This window comes from Brienomyrus brachyistius, chromosome 8, assembly GCF_023856365.1.
Source record: "Brienomyrus brachyistius isolate T26 chromosome 8, BBRACH_0.4, whole genome shotgun sequence".
In the NCBI taxonomy this organism is placed as follows: domain Eukaryota; kingdom Metazoa; phylum Chordata; class Actinopteri; order Osteoglossiformes; family Mormyridae; genus Brienomyrus; species Brienomyrus brachyistius.
In genome coordinates, this window is record NC_064540.1 from 23,523,553 (window position 1) to 23,537,026 (window position 13,474).

General features: G+C 44.3%; 2 protein-coding genes across 2 annotated transcripts; both read right to left on the reverse strand.

The window, feature by feature from the left end:
- Positions 1-102: 102 nt before the first annotated feature.
- On the reverse strand, positions 103-4,479 carry gnl3l (guanine nucleotide binding protein-like 3 (nucleolar)-like). The gene is made up of 15 exons (XM_049023894.1): positions 4,384-4,479; positions 4,236-4,279; positions 3,857-3,970; positions 3,544-3,660; positions 3,190-3,273; positions 2,934-3,069; positions 2,659-2,762; positions 2,428-2,572; positions 2,218-2,305; positions 1,946-2,123; positions 1,729-1,871; positions 1,507-1,643; positions 1,213-1,379; positions 939-1,113; positions 103-243 (listed from the first exon to the last, which is right to left on the reverse strand). Exons 1-15 carry the CDS (start codon positions 4,394-4,396, stop codon positions 176-178), a joined length of 1,713 nt encoding a protein of 570 aa, XP_048879851.1. The 5' UTR covers positions 4,397-4,479; the 3' UTR covers positions 103-175.
- A 2,561-nt stretch (positions 4,480-7,040) lies between these two features.
- LOC125747954 (red-sensitive opsin) lies at positions 7,041-10,821 on the reverse strand. Its single transcript, XM_049023650.1, has 7 exons — positions 10,601-10,821; positions 10,233-10,359; positions 9,006-9,302; positions 8,625-8,793; positions 8,357-8,522; positions 7,756-7,995; positions 7,041-7,636 (listed from the first exon to the last, which is right to left on the reverse strand). Exons 2-7 carry the CDS (start codon positions 10,336-10,338, stop codon positions 7,535-7,537), a joined length of 1,080 nt encoding a protein of 359 aa, XP_048879607.1. The 5' UTR covers positions 10,339-10,359; positions 10,601-10,821; the 3' UTR covers positions 7,041-7,534.
- Between the last annotated feature and the right edge of the window lie 2,653 nt (positions 10,822-13,474).

Consider the following 13,474-nt stretch of genomic DNA (forward strand, 5'->3'; position numbering starts at 1 on the left):
GAAGAGATGAGGGACCAGACACACTCACCGTATCACCTTATTCCATCAGGAGGCATGCAACGTCCCCCCTCGGTCTCTCTCAGAAATAACAAACTCAGCATCTTAGCAGTGAAATGTTTATTAACATCAGTGACTTTGTGCAAGGAAACATTTAGCAGAGAGGCCCAGGGAGCCGTCAGCTGTCCAAGAACGTGAAGTTCATGGCAGACGTCAGGGTGTCCGACAGCTTCACTGCTATTTTGTCTGCAGGGAGAGAAAGGATGTTTCCCGTTTGTATTTTGTTTAACTTACAAGTTATCGACTCCGCTTGCAGTAAGAAAAATTTCAAAGAGACTTCAGGAGTTAGGCAACTTTAAAATGACATTGTTTAGTAATTAGTAATACAATTTACACCAAAACAAAATAAAAAATAAAAATCACCAAAGTACTACATGTTTAGGGAATGAGTTTAAACACGTCTTGAATTTCCTTCAGATACAGATATATAGTACAGTGCAAAAGTCTTAGGCAGTCAACGAAAATGATGTTTAAATGATCTTCATGTTGGTGTAGAAGTATCATAGTTATGTCTGTCAGTGTGTGTCAGCTCAGCAATTTCAAACCCTCAATGAAACCTTAAGGACGCATGGAATGGATGCGGCTGCCGTGTCCCTGAGGAGCGTCTTGGAAAGCAAAGAGGCTCTAGCCATCCAACAGGATATCAGTAACTTTTTGGAGAACAGAAGATATTCTTGTCACTCTTTATTGTGTTACTGTTAATTCGCATATATTGTAATGCTAAATTGTGTTTTTTTTCCCGAACAAATATACACTTACTTCCCAGATAAACAGCTTTAAACACTTTGACTGCCTAAGATTTTTGCACAGTACTGTATCTCGTCAAGCCATCACTACCTCTAACGATAGAGGGCTGTTCGGGGCTGAACGGATGGACCTACTGGCTCTCTTTTGCCGTTTCTTCCTCTTCTTTCTGGCGGCAAGCAGTGCCTGACCCTGCTGGAGGGGGTCCACGTCCAGGATGTCCAGGAGATCCGGAGCTCGTGGGACCTCCGTCTCCACCACATCCCCACCTTTTGCCCGAGATGGTTTGATCTCCACTGTCATGGGTCCAAACTTGGGCACCAAGGGAGGAGACACGCGGTAAATTGTACAGTTCAGTGCATCACCTCCACACGCCTTCAGCATGGCTACGGCACCATTCCCTGACGTTACCTCAGCATCCCTGTCATCCTCCATGGACTCCGCCTCCTCGTCAGACCCGGCCGCCTCGGGGTCTCCCGCCTCCATCTCCAGATCGGCGAGGGACTCCACTTGGGCGCCCTGTGTCATCCCACACGTCGTGATGCAGAAGCCGGACTGCGATTCTGGAGCGCTCACCCCTGGGGGATTCGAAAATGAGGCAAACAAGTCAAAATGCCCTGTGGGAGAAACAGACGTACTAAACAAGTCACAGCGGCAGTTGAGGAGTGTAGCGGTGAGCGTGTTACCATGGCGCCCATGTCCTACCTGCCAGCACTTCCAGGTTACCCTTCTCCAGCTCCTCCCAGTCGAAGGCCTTGCCCATCTCTGCCACGATCTCAGCACTCACGTGCGTGGGCAGGTTGTGCGTCTCCGGCGGATGTGTGAAGTAGCTGATCCTGCCCCTGGGTGGGGGGAGAGCGGACCGTTACTTAAAGGGGCAAACAGGACACATACATCCCGACTCCGTGCCCCAGCCTCCATCCTCACCCTGTCCAGTCCAGCAGGACGCTCTTGGCAGCCTTGTCGTGATCAGGGAGCCCCCCCTTCTTCAACTTTCCCTGTCGCCGTGCCAACATGGCCAGGAACTCCAGAGGCGTGCGGAAGTCAGAAACGCCGTAGTGCTGCATGATCTGGATGCAAGAGAGCAGAACGTGAGAAGATGAGCAGGAAGATGAGCCAGGGATGAGGGGGAAAGGAAACTGACCTGAGCCTTGTTGCAGCGCCTCAGGATGGCCTCCACGGGCGTCACCGGGTCCACCAGCTGCTCGATTTTCACACAGTTCCGCAGGATCATGGCGGCATCACTGGTCGAAGTCGCCATGACGATCCCCGGACAATCCAGCAGCTTGATGTGTTTGTCCAGGTGAACCTCTTGTAGACATCTACAAGACAGGTGACATCAGACATCAGCCTATCCAGATACCCTGGGGGAGGGGGGTGGGGCTACAATAAGAGCCAATCAGAGAGCAGACTCACTTTGTGACTCCAGGAGTAGCCCCCACGCTGCAGGCACGCGCTCGCTTCAAGCTGTTGATCAAACTGCTTTTCCCCACGTTAGGAAAGCCTGGCCAGCAGGTGGGGGGGGGGGGGGGCGGTTGGGGGGGTGTTATTAAGCCTCAGCTTACACAGAATTTGCTCAGTCGCTGAAGCAGACCTGGGTAAGACGCACTTCCTGCCCACACTCACCGACCACGCCCACAGTGATGGCCGTCTGCACGTCCTGGTTTCTACAGTAATTCCCCAGCAGCTTCATCAGGCAGTCAGCTCCCAGGCAGGCACTGGTGCTCAGGAGCTCCGAGGTGGCCTGGGTGACGGGCACGCGGCTGCGCTTCTGCGGGATGTACCCCAAAGCCCCCCATCAGTACGGCAGAGACGGGCGCGCTGCCAGGCCAGCAGAGCCCAGGCGGGTACACTCACCAGGTTCCTGCTCTGCTGCTGGGTGCTGGACTTGAAGGCCACCGTAGGAAACTCATTACGGAGGTACCTGATCCACTTCTCCACAATGTCCTTGGACACCAGGTCTGGGAATGTTGGGGGGGGCAAGTTTGGTAAATGTCTTCCAAAGCATTAAAATAATAATACAATAATATTCACTTCAGACACAATTCCGATTATAATCAGACTTACAACCTTGTAGGTATCATTTCACAAAAAATGTCTGTATGTTAAGCAAAACCAGCTCCAAAGGTCACCTATTTTGTTGAGCACCAGAACAATCTTCTTATTGGTTCCGCTCTGAACAACGGCCTGCTCCACCTGAGGACACCGGCAGCCCAGGGGATCACGGGCATCAAGCACCTCTAGAACCACATCGGCTGCTTCGATCACCTGATCAGGGGCGAGAACATCAACAGGGAATGCCATGACGGAAACATGCAGCTCTGAGCGAAGGGCGGAAGCAAGTCACCGGGTAAACAGACCCAGAAGTTGCCACAACAGCACACATACCTTTTTAAACTCTCTATAATAAGCCTTCCTCGAGTTCTCGGTCTCAAAACTGACATGTTTTTCTAAACTCTTCATCTCCATTTCCTGGAATGAAAGACACATTAAACACATTAAAAATACTCACACTGGCTGACAGTGTCATGTGAGTGTATAAGAATCTATATATGGATTACTGCCGACATCAGTACGATCTCTCATTCCAGGTAAAACCATGTTCTGCATGTGGAATAAAATACACAGTAATACTAATTATACTAATTGCTTGGCTTATTTATTTTCCCCCAAGTTATACAGTTGGAGTGACCTTACTCAAAAGTACAACAGCGGCAACCCCACCCTCAACCACTACGCCACCTTCTGCTCAAACTCCCGCTGTCGCCTCTGCACATCCCTCTGGAAGGTGTCCAGACTCCGACGCTTCATCATCTCCCTTTCCCGTGATGCTTTCTGCTTCTGCTGCAATTCCTCGAGCTGACAGATATATAACAAAATACTTATTCACACAAGCACTTTAAAAGCACATTAAAATTACGTTACAATCACAGGGGACTGAACGCTCCAGCCTCACCTGGTTGGGGTGAAACCGACATCCGTGAGTCTACCGTTTTATTTTCACAGGATCTGCTGAGAGTATCCATCCAAAGGTCAGGACAGGTCGGCCACTCACCCTCTTTTTCCGAAGCTCCGCTCCTCTCTGAGCGTATGCCTTGATATGCTGCACGCTGGGCATACGCGAATCTTTTTTTCCACTCTGAAACTTTGCCTGTTGACCATCTTGACTCTGGAGGAAAAAACCCAACACTGACTTTAAATGGGAATAAAATCTAGTGTTAAAATAACTCGGCGTCTAATACTCTTAGCATTAAAGGTGAAATCAGTGTAAACTTTCACCGGAATCGTCTCTCCATATTTTGATTCATGCGATCAGCAGTAAGCCTTTACTGTGACAGGGGAACAGACCAAATTTTACTAGGCTCGTGAAATAAAAAATTAAAAGTAACTGTCAAACGGTTGTCTTAACATAGACGACTCACACAATCTCTTACCTTCTTTTTTCCACGAAAGCCAAGGCGTTTCGCTCTTTTTTGTTCTGTAATACCAAGCACATGACTCACATGAAGAAAACCAACTGCTGTCTTTTTTTACAGTCCATTAAAGACGGCAAAAAATGTCAAACAACCAAAACATACGTACTGGCTTTGGACATGCCTGCTCCGGAGTGCGGCGTGGGTTTGGCCGTAAACCGTAGTACATACTGAGAGCAAGTACTGTCGTAAAACACTTAGTGTCGTAAACCATGCCGCCTGTGTGTTGGTTATAAAAAAAAACAGAAAAGCCGGCATTTTTAGAGGTTTTAAAGACCTGTGACGTTTTTTAATGTTCCTTTTCCTTCTGACCGCATTTGAAGTTTTGAACTGAGTTCATGCTAGACTTAACATTCGAATGTATTTGAAGTTGTATGAGAATATCGAATTTGAATGGATATTAAACATGAGTACTTACATCAAATTTAGATTATGGGTCACTCATATTATGGTGCCTTTGTATGGTGATTAAAATTTCATGTAAATGTAAAAAAAACACCGTTTTTTATTATTCTGAATGAGTAAACAATTATGCATATTAGTAACAAAATCGACATTTTGTTAAGATAACCACATAATCCATGTCAGATAGGACACTTTCAGCTAGGACAGGATTTGTAAATTGCACTGAGTTCTTGCTGTGTGCTGATCAGTCTCCTATAATCATGCATATGCCACTAATGTTAATGTGAAATAGCTGGATGAGTTTTTCAATCAAGGAAACAAACCAATAAAAGCACAAGATGAATAGAACTGTTTATCCAAGCACAGGAGCCTTTCGGTTTTAGAGTAGTTTGTAAACCTTGAAGTAGCTCAAAGTGTCCTCCCTGGCATGGCTTATATGATCACCCTCTTTTATGCATTTTGTTTGCTCTACACCATTTTGTTTGATGGGATGTAGAGGATTTTCACACGTCCCAAGTGTCACTTATTTTCAATATGTAGTTTAGGCGATTAAATAACATTAATGTAAAAAAGACACTAGACATTTTCTTTAAGTTTAAAACAAGACACTACATAATTCAAGTTCAATTTTTCATTATTATATTAAAGTTTTGAATGTGTCACATTAGGGTAACTTGCCCTTTAAGACACTGACCTTTGACCTCAATCTATAACAGACTTTATATTGACTTTTACTCAATGGAGAATTTGAACCCCATGAAAACATATTATATTGAGCCCACAACCAAAACCAAGGTAATTATGTGACCCCCGTCCTGACTTTCTTTATATCTTGTCTACAGTTTGCTGTGGTCAAGCGTTGATCCCACCCTGTCCTGATGAAACGCCCAATTAATATGATTTTAGAATATTAAAATATGTTTTTGAAAAACAGCAATCTCACTGCCAGCACTTGGTAACTTTGCTAATCGTAAGTCAATCATATTTTCATCAGATGCTCACTTTAGCTAAAAATGTCCACCTTGTCATTTTACATCCTGTCGTGTTCCTTTCCCTGAAAGGGTGGACATTAATGTTTTACATTTAGGTGGACATTTGTGGTTGAGTTACAAATTATCTGCTTAATTTGCAAAATAAAAAATGGTTATGGCTGACACTTATGTTTTCTGTGTAGTCTAAGGTCTAAATGACATAATAAACTTAATTAAACTGAATAATAAAAAAATATACTTTTCTGGAAGCTACAAGGTGGCCTACACTGAGAATGACCCTTTTAGTTCCTCTTACATTTAGCTGTTATATGCAAAAATTAATGCTGGACAGTTAGATGAAAGGATATCTCCTTGTCATACCTTAGTTTTGATGTCTGGCTGCAAACACAACCTGTTTCCACTCCTCTGATATAGCAGCACAGTTGTTTGATGTCGTGTCTAATCACCTGTCTCAGCCCTGTCCCATTTATCAGGCATATCCTGGTCATTTCGCCTGGCCACACTTCACTGACATTTTGCTGCAAGTATTAATGCTCTTAAGACCTAATCTGGAATCTATGGCACTTAATGGGAATTGCTCTGATTAAATGGTAGGATTCAAGTGGGCCATGCATGTACAGGCTCAGTCTACATTAAAGAAATCAGTTAAATCTTTCTCTGGTGAAGGATTTTGTTTCCACGTTCCTTTCATTCTGAGGAAAGCAATAATTCCAATAGTGGTCATGTGAAAGATTGATGTGCCCATTTTATCAGCGAAGAAGAGACAGGTAAGGAGGGTGTGCTGATTACAGCGCATTGTCGCACCCGCCACACAGCAAAGCACTTCAGGTAAGAGAACCCAAGTGCACCTGTGGAGTGGGTGATACCTCAGCACCACGCTAGTTCCAATGAATTGAGTAGAATCATGGGATTCAAACTGGCAACCTTCCGATTGCTGGCACAAAGCCAATTTTAGATCAAAATTGAAGCTGTATTCTGATTTTTGACAGAGACATCATTCATAGTGGTGCTCAGCCTTGCGCTGTCCAGTGTTGGTTTCTGAAAATGTCATACAGAGCTTTGATGGAAGTAATAAACTAATTCTTTAAAAGAGCTACAAGCAAAACTGCAGTACAGTAACTAAATGCTATATGTATGTGAACTAAATGCTATATGTATGTGAACTAAATGTTATTTGTACGTGAACTAAATGCTATATGTATAAAACCGAGACCCTTTGTATTTTAAACTTGCTACACATTTTTATTTCATCAGAAAACATAAAATGTTACATACATATAAATTCTCTTCCATTTAACTTTTTTTTTTTCTTTTTATTGATTGCAAGTTATCAATCAAATACAAATCCACCTAACTAATATTCCTATAGAATATGATGTCAGTAATTATTATTCTTGGAGCGAAAATTATAAATAAATATTATAAAATTCACATGGCCGTGAGACCACTTTTCCAACGGTAATGCCTATTGTCTTGCACAGTTTTGAGAATTTCTTCATCATGTTACAGCCTCTGGAAAGAACCTGCTGTCAGCTTCATCCTGAAAGGCCTCCATGATCTGACAATGCTGGTGTACAACTATAACAGCCCCAAAGAGTCATGGTTGGTTACATTGTCTGACCCTACAAGGAATCGGACAGTGGGGAAAAAAAGGGTTTTCCCTGCAGAACTGTAAGATTACTTATACACACGCATGCTGTAACTGCCTGAAATTTTCCTTGGGAAATCTTGGGGAAGGTGTTGTAAAGTACAAGATATACAGTATAGACAAGCAGTTCCTGCTTTGGTTCTCTTCCATGTTTCCTTCCTTCGTCAACAGATTTGTCCAGGCAGGATCCCGTGCTGAGCGATTTGACGGGGCGTTTACGCTGGAGCAACTGAAGACACCTCTGTTTTGGAAGTGGAGGACACCTCGGAGCCATCATCCACTTTCTTGCCAAACATCTGGTAGATGCAGACACGGAACTAGTGGAAGAAAATACGGAGGTCAAGCTATGTTGTGAAATGGTCTGAGAAGGGGGCTTTGTGGACACACGGGAGGATGGGCTCTCCCAGGGGGCCGGACGGCCGATGTCATAGCTCACCTGCCGGTTCATGAAGACATAGATAATGGGGTTGTAGATGGTGGCGCTCTTGGCAAAGTACGCAGGCATCGACGCAGCCAGTGGGTGGAAGGCGTAGCCGGGGTAGGCTGTGCCAAAACAGACGAAGAATGTGTACGGTCCCCAGCACACGCAATACGCAAGGATCATGACGACCACCATCCTGGAGACTTCCTTCTCGGCCTTCTGCGTGGATTCTGAGTCTTTCTGCTGCTGTGCAACCTGGTAAAGGTGGAAGACAGTTAACGCTCAAGAGGGGATTTTTCAGCCATAGCAGAATAAGGGCAAACGCCACCTTGCTGTGAACTGCTTCATGCTAGCTGTGAGACACTGACTTGGAAAGTCATTTTGCCGCAAAGCACTCAAAATATTCTGTAAGGGCATCATATAAGATGTGAAAATATTGCTGATATTTTCTTTGCTCAATTTCCTCTAAACCGTCATGAATATCTTGTGGAATACGTGTGCCGATGTGTAGTAAGTGTGGTGATATAGAGACCGAGGCTCATTTGTGGATGATACGTTGAGACGATCTGCTATTGTGAGGTTGTGTAAGAAAGAAATGGAGGATTGCATCACGTACCGTGCGGATGGCCATCCAGACGCAGATGTAGCAGAAGATGATGATGCTAAGTGGCAAAATGCAGCAGGTCAGCATGAGGGTGACCATGAAGGACCGAACACCCGGGTCCTCATTGCCACTGAACACGTCAGGTCCGCAGGAAGTCTTCAAGCCATGGGGCCAATACCTGAAGAAGGCAGAAACATGTGAGAACATTATTCATCGTGAAATTTATCTTTCTCTGCTGTCCCATTTTCCATTTTCATATGGAGAATCCAAGGCGCCCCACCTGCTCCAGCCGAAGATGGGTGGTGCGCACCAAAAGAGGGACCACACCCAGGTGAAGATGATACCGCCTGTTGCCCATTTCTCATCGAACTTGACATTTCCAAAAGGCTTGCAGACGACTACCCACCTCTCCCAGGAGATGACAGTTAGTGACCACAGACCTGCAATGCCTGTTAGAAGAAATGGTGGAGAAAACTGATGTTGTACCACATGCAAAACCGGATATAATCTAGAAATCAGCTGGAGGAAGATATTAAGGTTACTAATGACAATACAGCACGAATTCGATAATTTGTAGTTGGTTGGTCTTGCACACAGCGAAATCCCCATATGCTGTATCAGCGCATAGTGCACTGCGTCCTTCCTACACTGGGCTACTTACCGCAGGAAGCGACTGTGTAGCCCTCAATGACACACAAGGGGTGCCCCAGGATGAAGTAGCCATAGATCTGGTTGACCACACTGATGGTGCTGGCAATTAGCGTCTCGGCGATATCCGCCACAGCCAGATTGACCAGAATCCAATTGAGTGGATGACGAAGCTTCTTAAACTTGGCTGTGGCTACCAGCACCAGGCCGTTGGTGAAGGTCGATAATACAACCACGACAAACATCCAAACCGTGGCGACGTTGTAGACCCATCGGGGAGCAATGTGGTAGTTTGGGCCTTCAAAGGGACCTGTGTGGAAACATGGAACAGCACGAAAAGTCTAAGAAAACATGAAGTAACTCATATATGAGTATAGATTTTAGCCTGGGTCAATGCAATACCACGTCATTTTCTACTGTTTTATAAAGCTTTCAGGAGATGTTATTTGTATGTTATTAAACTGTCATATTGCTGTGACTTTTCTGAAATAGGCTAAGCGATTAGCAATTCAGAGAACGTGTGAAAATCCTGTGGGGGCTTTGGGACCGCTTGCTTACATTCACCAATGAAAGTGAAGATTTTATACAGCTCTGGAAAAATTAAGAGACCACTCTATATTAAAAAATCTGAATTTATAAATCCTGGTTTCATCCTGGTTCTGCTGGCAGAAGGCTACAGTGTGAGGCAGGCTGCTTTTAGGCTCAAGGATTCTAAGACAGCAGAAGAGAAGAACGAGGTGAAGCAGGAGACAGAAGGCAATGACCAAAAACCAGCCAGATAGAGGGCAGAAGCAACTTTCTAATGCCAAAGATGACCGTTAACTAATCCGGCAGTGCCCCATAAATCGGAGGATGACCTCAAGTGAACTTCAAAAAGAATGGGAGACATTAAGTGGTGTGAAGTGCACTGCTAGGACAGTTCATAACAGGCTCCTAGAAGCAGGACTGAAGTTCTATAAAGCAAGGAAGAAGCCCTTCATTAATGAGAAGCAGGGAGGAGCCAGGCTGCAGTTTGCAAAAAATGCATATTTCTCACAGGCACATACCCATAAAATGACAAATGAGGGAAACTAAAAATGCTGTGGTCTCTTAATTTTTTCCAGAGCTGTACAACGCTACACCGACAAATCTGTACTAGAAAAGCAGCTGGAACATTTTAGGTTTCTGGATGTAAGGCTAGAGTGGACCATAGTTTTCATTGACAGAGTAGCGACGTGGTGAGTCGCAGAGTCATTCTCACCTCTGGTGTTGTTGCTGTTGGTGTACACAAAGATAGACTCCCGAGTGGTTTCCTCTTCGTTCCGCCTCCTGGCCGCAAACATCACACTTCCCCATTCCTCTGCCATTCTGCTGTGCCTCCTGGTACTCTGAGGACACAAGCCAATGTCTCAGCTTGTTTGCCCGGCTGGTCGGTGCCGCTCACCCAAGGCTGACTACGACGCGCCTCCTCAGAGGTGTCTGACGTTTCCTTTTTATACCTGTCTTCACATTACATGCGGAGGATTAGCTTTTCCATTGACCTAATACGGTCAGAGGTGGAAGGGGATGTGAAACAAGCTAATCCACCTATTTTCTGGCATTACTCGGCATAGATGTCGGTCACCTTACTTCGCTTGGCTGCGCGGCTCACATCGGCTCACATCGGCGGGGACCTCTGGGTTATCTGTCAGGCATGATGGTGAACGTCAGTGGACTGGGGCGACAGCCAAGGGATCACTTTGAAATTTTAAGGTCATGCCATCATACCATATGGCTCCTGCAAGACCAGAGAAGATAAAGAGTTCAGTTTACCAGCAAAACTCAAAACTCAACAATGACCTTAATGAGTGAAGGCCCTGTCTGTACAGCATCTCCGCATTTACAAATGTATGATTAACATTTGGCTAAAATGCATGACAAACTGGTAAACCAAGGAACCAGTAAACAAAAGAACACAGAGTTGTTCTCACATCCCAGTTCTTAGTTCCAAGCATATTTGTGTGACGTTTTTCAGGTTTCTGCGATTCCCCTATGCATGCCTGCAAATAAAACTGCAAGACAATGTAGATTAACTTTTTAGCTTTTCCATTTGACCAAAGCTGCTTATTTGGACGGCTGGGGTGCTGGATGCCCCTGGCATCCGTTATCCTGATTGGTATTGACATGCCTGCACACAGAAACACCTTAATCTTACAGGATTTATGGTTCAATTCAGGGAACGGACGGTTTATCCCAAAACCCCTTTGACTGTTAGTTTTAATCTCTGTACCATGCCTTGTCTTTCCTGGTTTCCTCTTAACGGCTGGAAGAGGTCTGAAGGAAGAGGAACTGACGGCAATGATACTCGAAATGAAGCTGTAGATAGACATAAATTATTATTATTTGAAAATACACACTTCATAAAATATTACCGGTAAAATTGATTTCATTTATTATTGTGCGTTTTGCAACAAAAGAAAACATACTTCTGTTTTAAAATGTTAAAATTTGGTATATTTCATGAGGTTTGATTGTAATTTGGCAAGGCTTCCTTTGTAGTCCTGGAAGATTTCTTTTTGTGGTAGAGATTCTTAAAAATGTACAATAATTACATAGAGACAAAACCTTTCGTGATTATTACATTACATGCAGCGTCTTATGGCTGTCTATAGATTATGAAATACGTTGGCCTACGTGATTAAATGTCAAGCTGAAATGTTTTCAAATTTTTTTTAAATGATGGAAATCGGTTCTGTAGCTAGGAAAATAGTAGTTTGTTTTAAAAGGAATTCCTGAGAGATGGTCGGCTAATGAGAGGGCTTGTAGCTGTGATTTACACTGATTAAAAAAATAACTAAAAATATATTTATTTAGTGGAAGACCTGAAAGGTGGACGGAGCTATCTGCCCAGCTGCCCCGGGTGCACGTCCGGAATTCCGCTAGTTTTGAACTGGGCGTCGCTGGTCAGGAGTTCACTACTAGCAGAACTTGGATTTGGACCCGGCTCACGTCGGCGGCCGGTGCTGATGGGGCGCCTCCGCCGGACCATGTGCGCCCCGAAACAACTTAAACCGCACTGACCGTGTGAATCCAACGAGAGCGCATTTCCCTCGACACGCTGCCTCTTGTTCGGCTTTACGCGGTTTGTGGTTTAATTTCTTTCGCTAAGGCGTACAGTTTTGCGCGAATTGTATTGATTATCATAATCAGGTATGACTCTTCTGGTGGACTTACAGCTCTGACGCAAGGTGGCTGCGGCAGGGTGAGTATTTCCATCATGGGAGAAGGAGGGTATCGAGGCATTAAGTTGACTGTAGTGTTAGCAGTATGTAATTTCTGATTTCTAATTAGATGGGACAACGTAAACAATCGCGAAGGATGGCCAGGATCAGCTTGGTAAAGATATATGTACAAAATTAATTTTGTAAATATTTTTAATTATTGAGACCTTGGTATAATAATTATGTATGATCTTTGTGTTAGCATTACTAGCCTTGTGTTTATTTGTGTGTGTTTTGTCTTGTATTAACTGCGCTGCTTGCTGTTTATCCAGTATGTGAGTACATGCAAGTAAATGTATCCAGTGATGTTGAACATCCACATTCCTACATTTCACCCTACAGGTTGTCCTCCTCCTATCAGGAACTCTGCTGTCTGGGTTGCAGTTTGGCAGGAGACACTGACAATGGCCCCTCCATCCGAAAAAAGGTGTCCATCCACGGCGATCAGCTGTGCCCCCCACAGGGTGGATGCAATTCCGGGGGGGAATATGTACAGCTTCAGAAGGTAGGGGTGGCCTGGATAGTTAGTCACAGAGCTTTCGAAATGGAAAACTGTGAGTGACTAAATTCTGGCACATAAATAAGTACTCTTTTGGTCGTAGAATGTCACAACACTGAAATGTGACCCCAGACTTAGTGTCGTAACCAGGGGCGTCATTAGGTCCCATAAGTAGGGCCTATAACCCCTGTTATTTCAAGATTAGTCATGAGAATTTTAGCCCCGATGTCAATCTTCCTTCAAAACAAAACGTCAAGCCCCAGGTAAACTTGACTTAGCCCCTGATGTTTTTCAATAGCTAGAAACACCCCTGGTTTTAACTTTAAAATCATTTTACGTTTATTTTATGGGAAATGAATGCATTATGGTCCAAGCTGGACATCCCTCAGATTAAGTGAGGGTGTGGCTATATTTACATGGTATATTTTTATTTTCTTGCTTTAAATATAGCAAAAAATATATTCTGCAAGGGTGTTTGGGGCATGTTGTGTAATTTTTGGAGGTGAGAAGTGATGGTGTGGGGGGTGATTTTCACATTTACAGATAAGACTTACTGCTTTCAGGGGACTACAGCTGCACAGTACTGGCTGGAAGATCAATGAAAATATGAAAATTCACAAATAGAACCGGGGTTCATTATTAAAAATGCAAAATTAACGGCAGCAAAAAGTTAAAAATTTTGCCTAAAAATTAGGCAGCTAACATGTGAGAGAGGCTGCCTGCTGAGAAGATGCACGGTGCCAT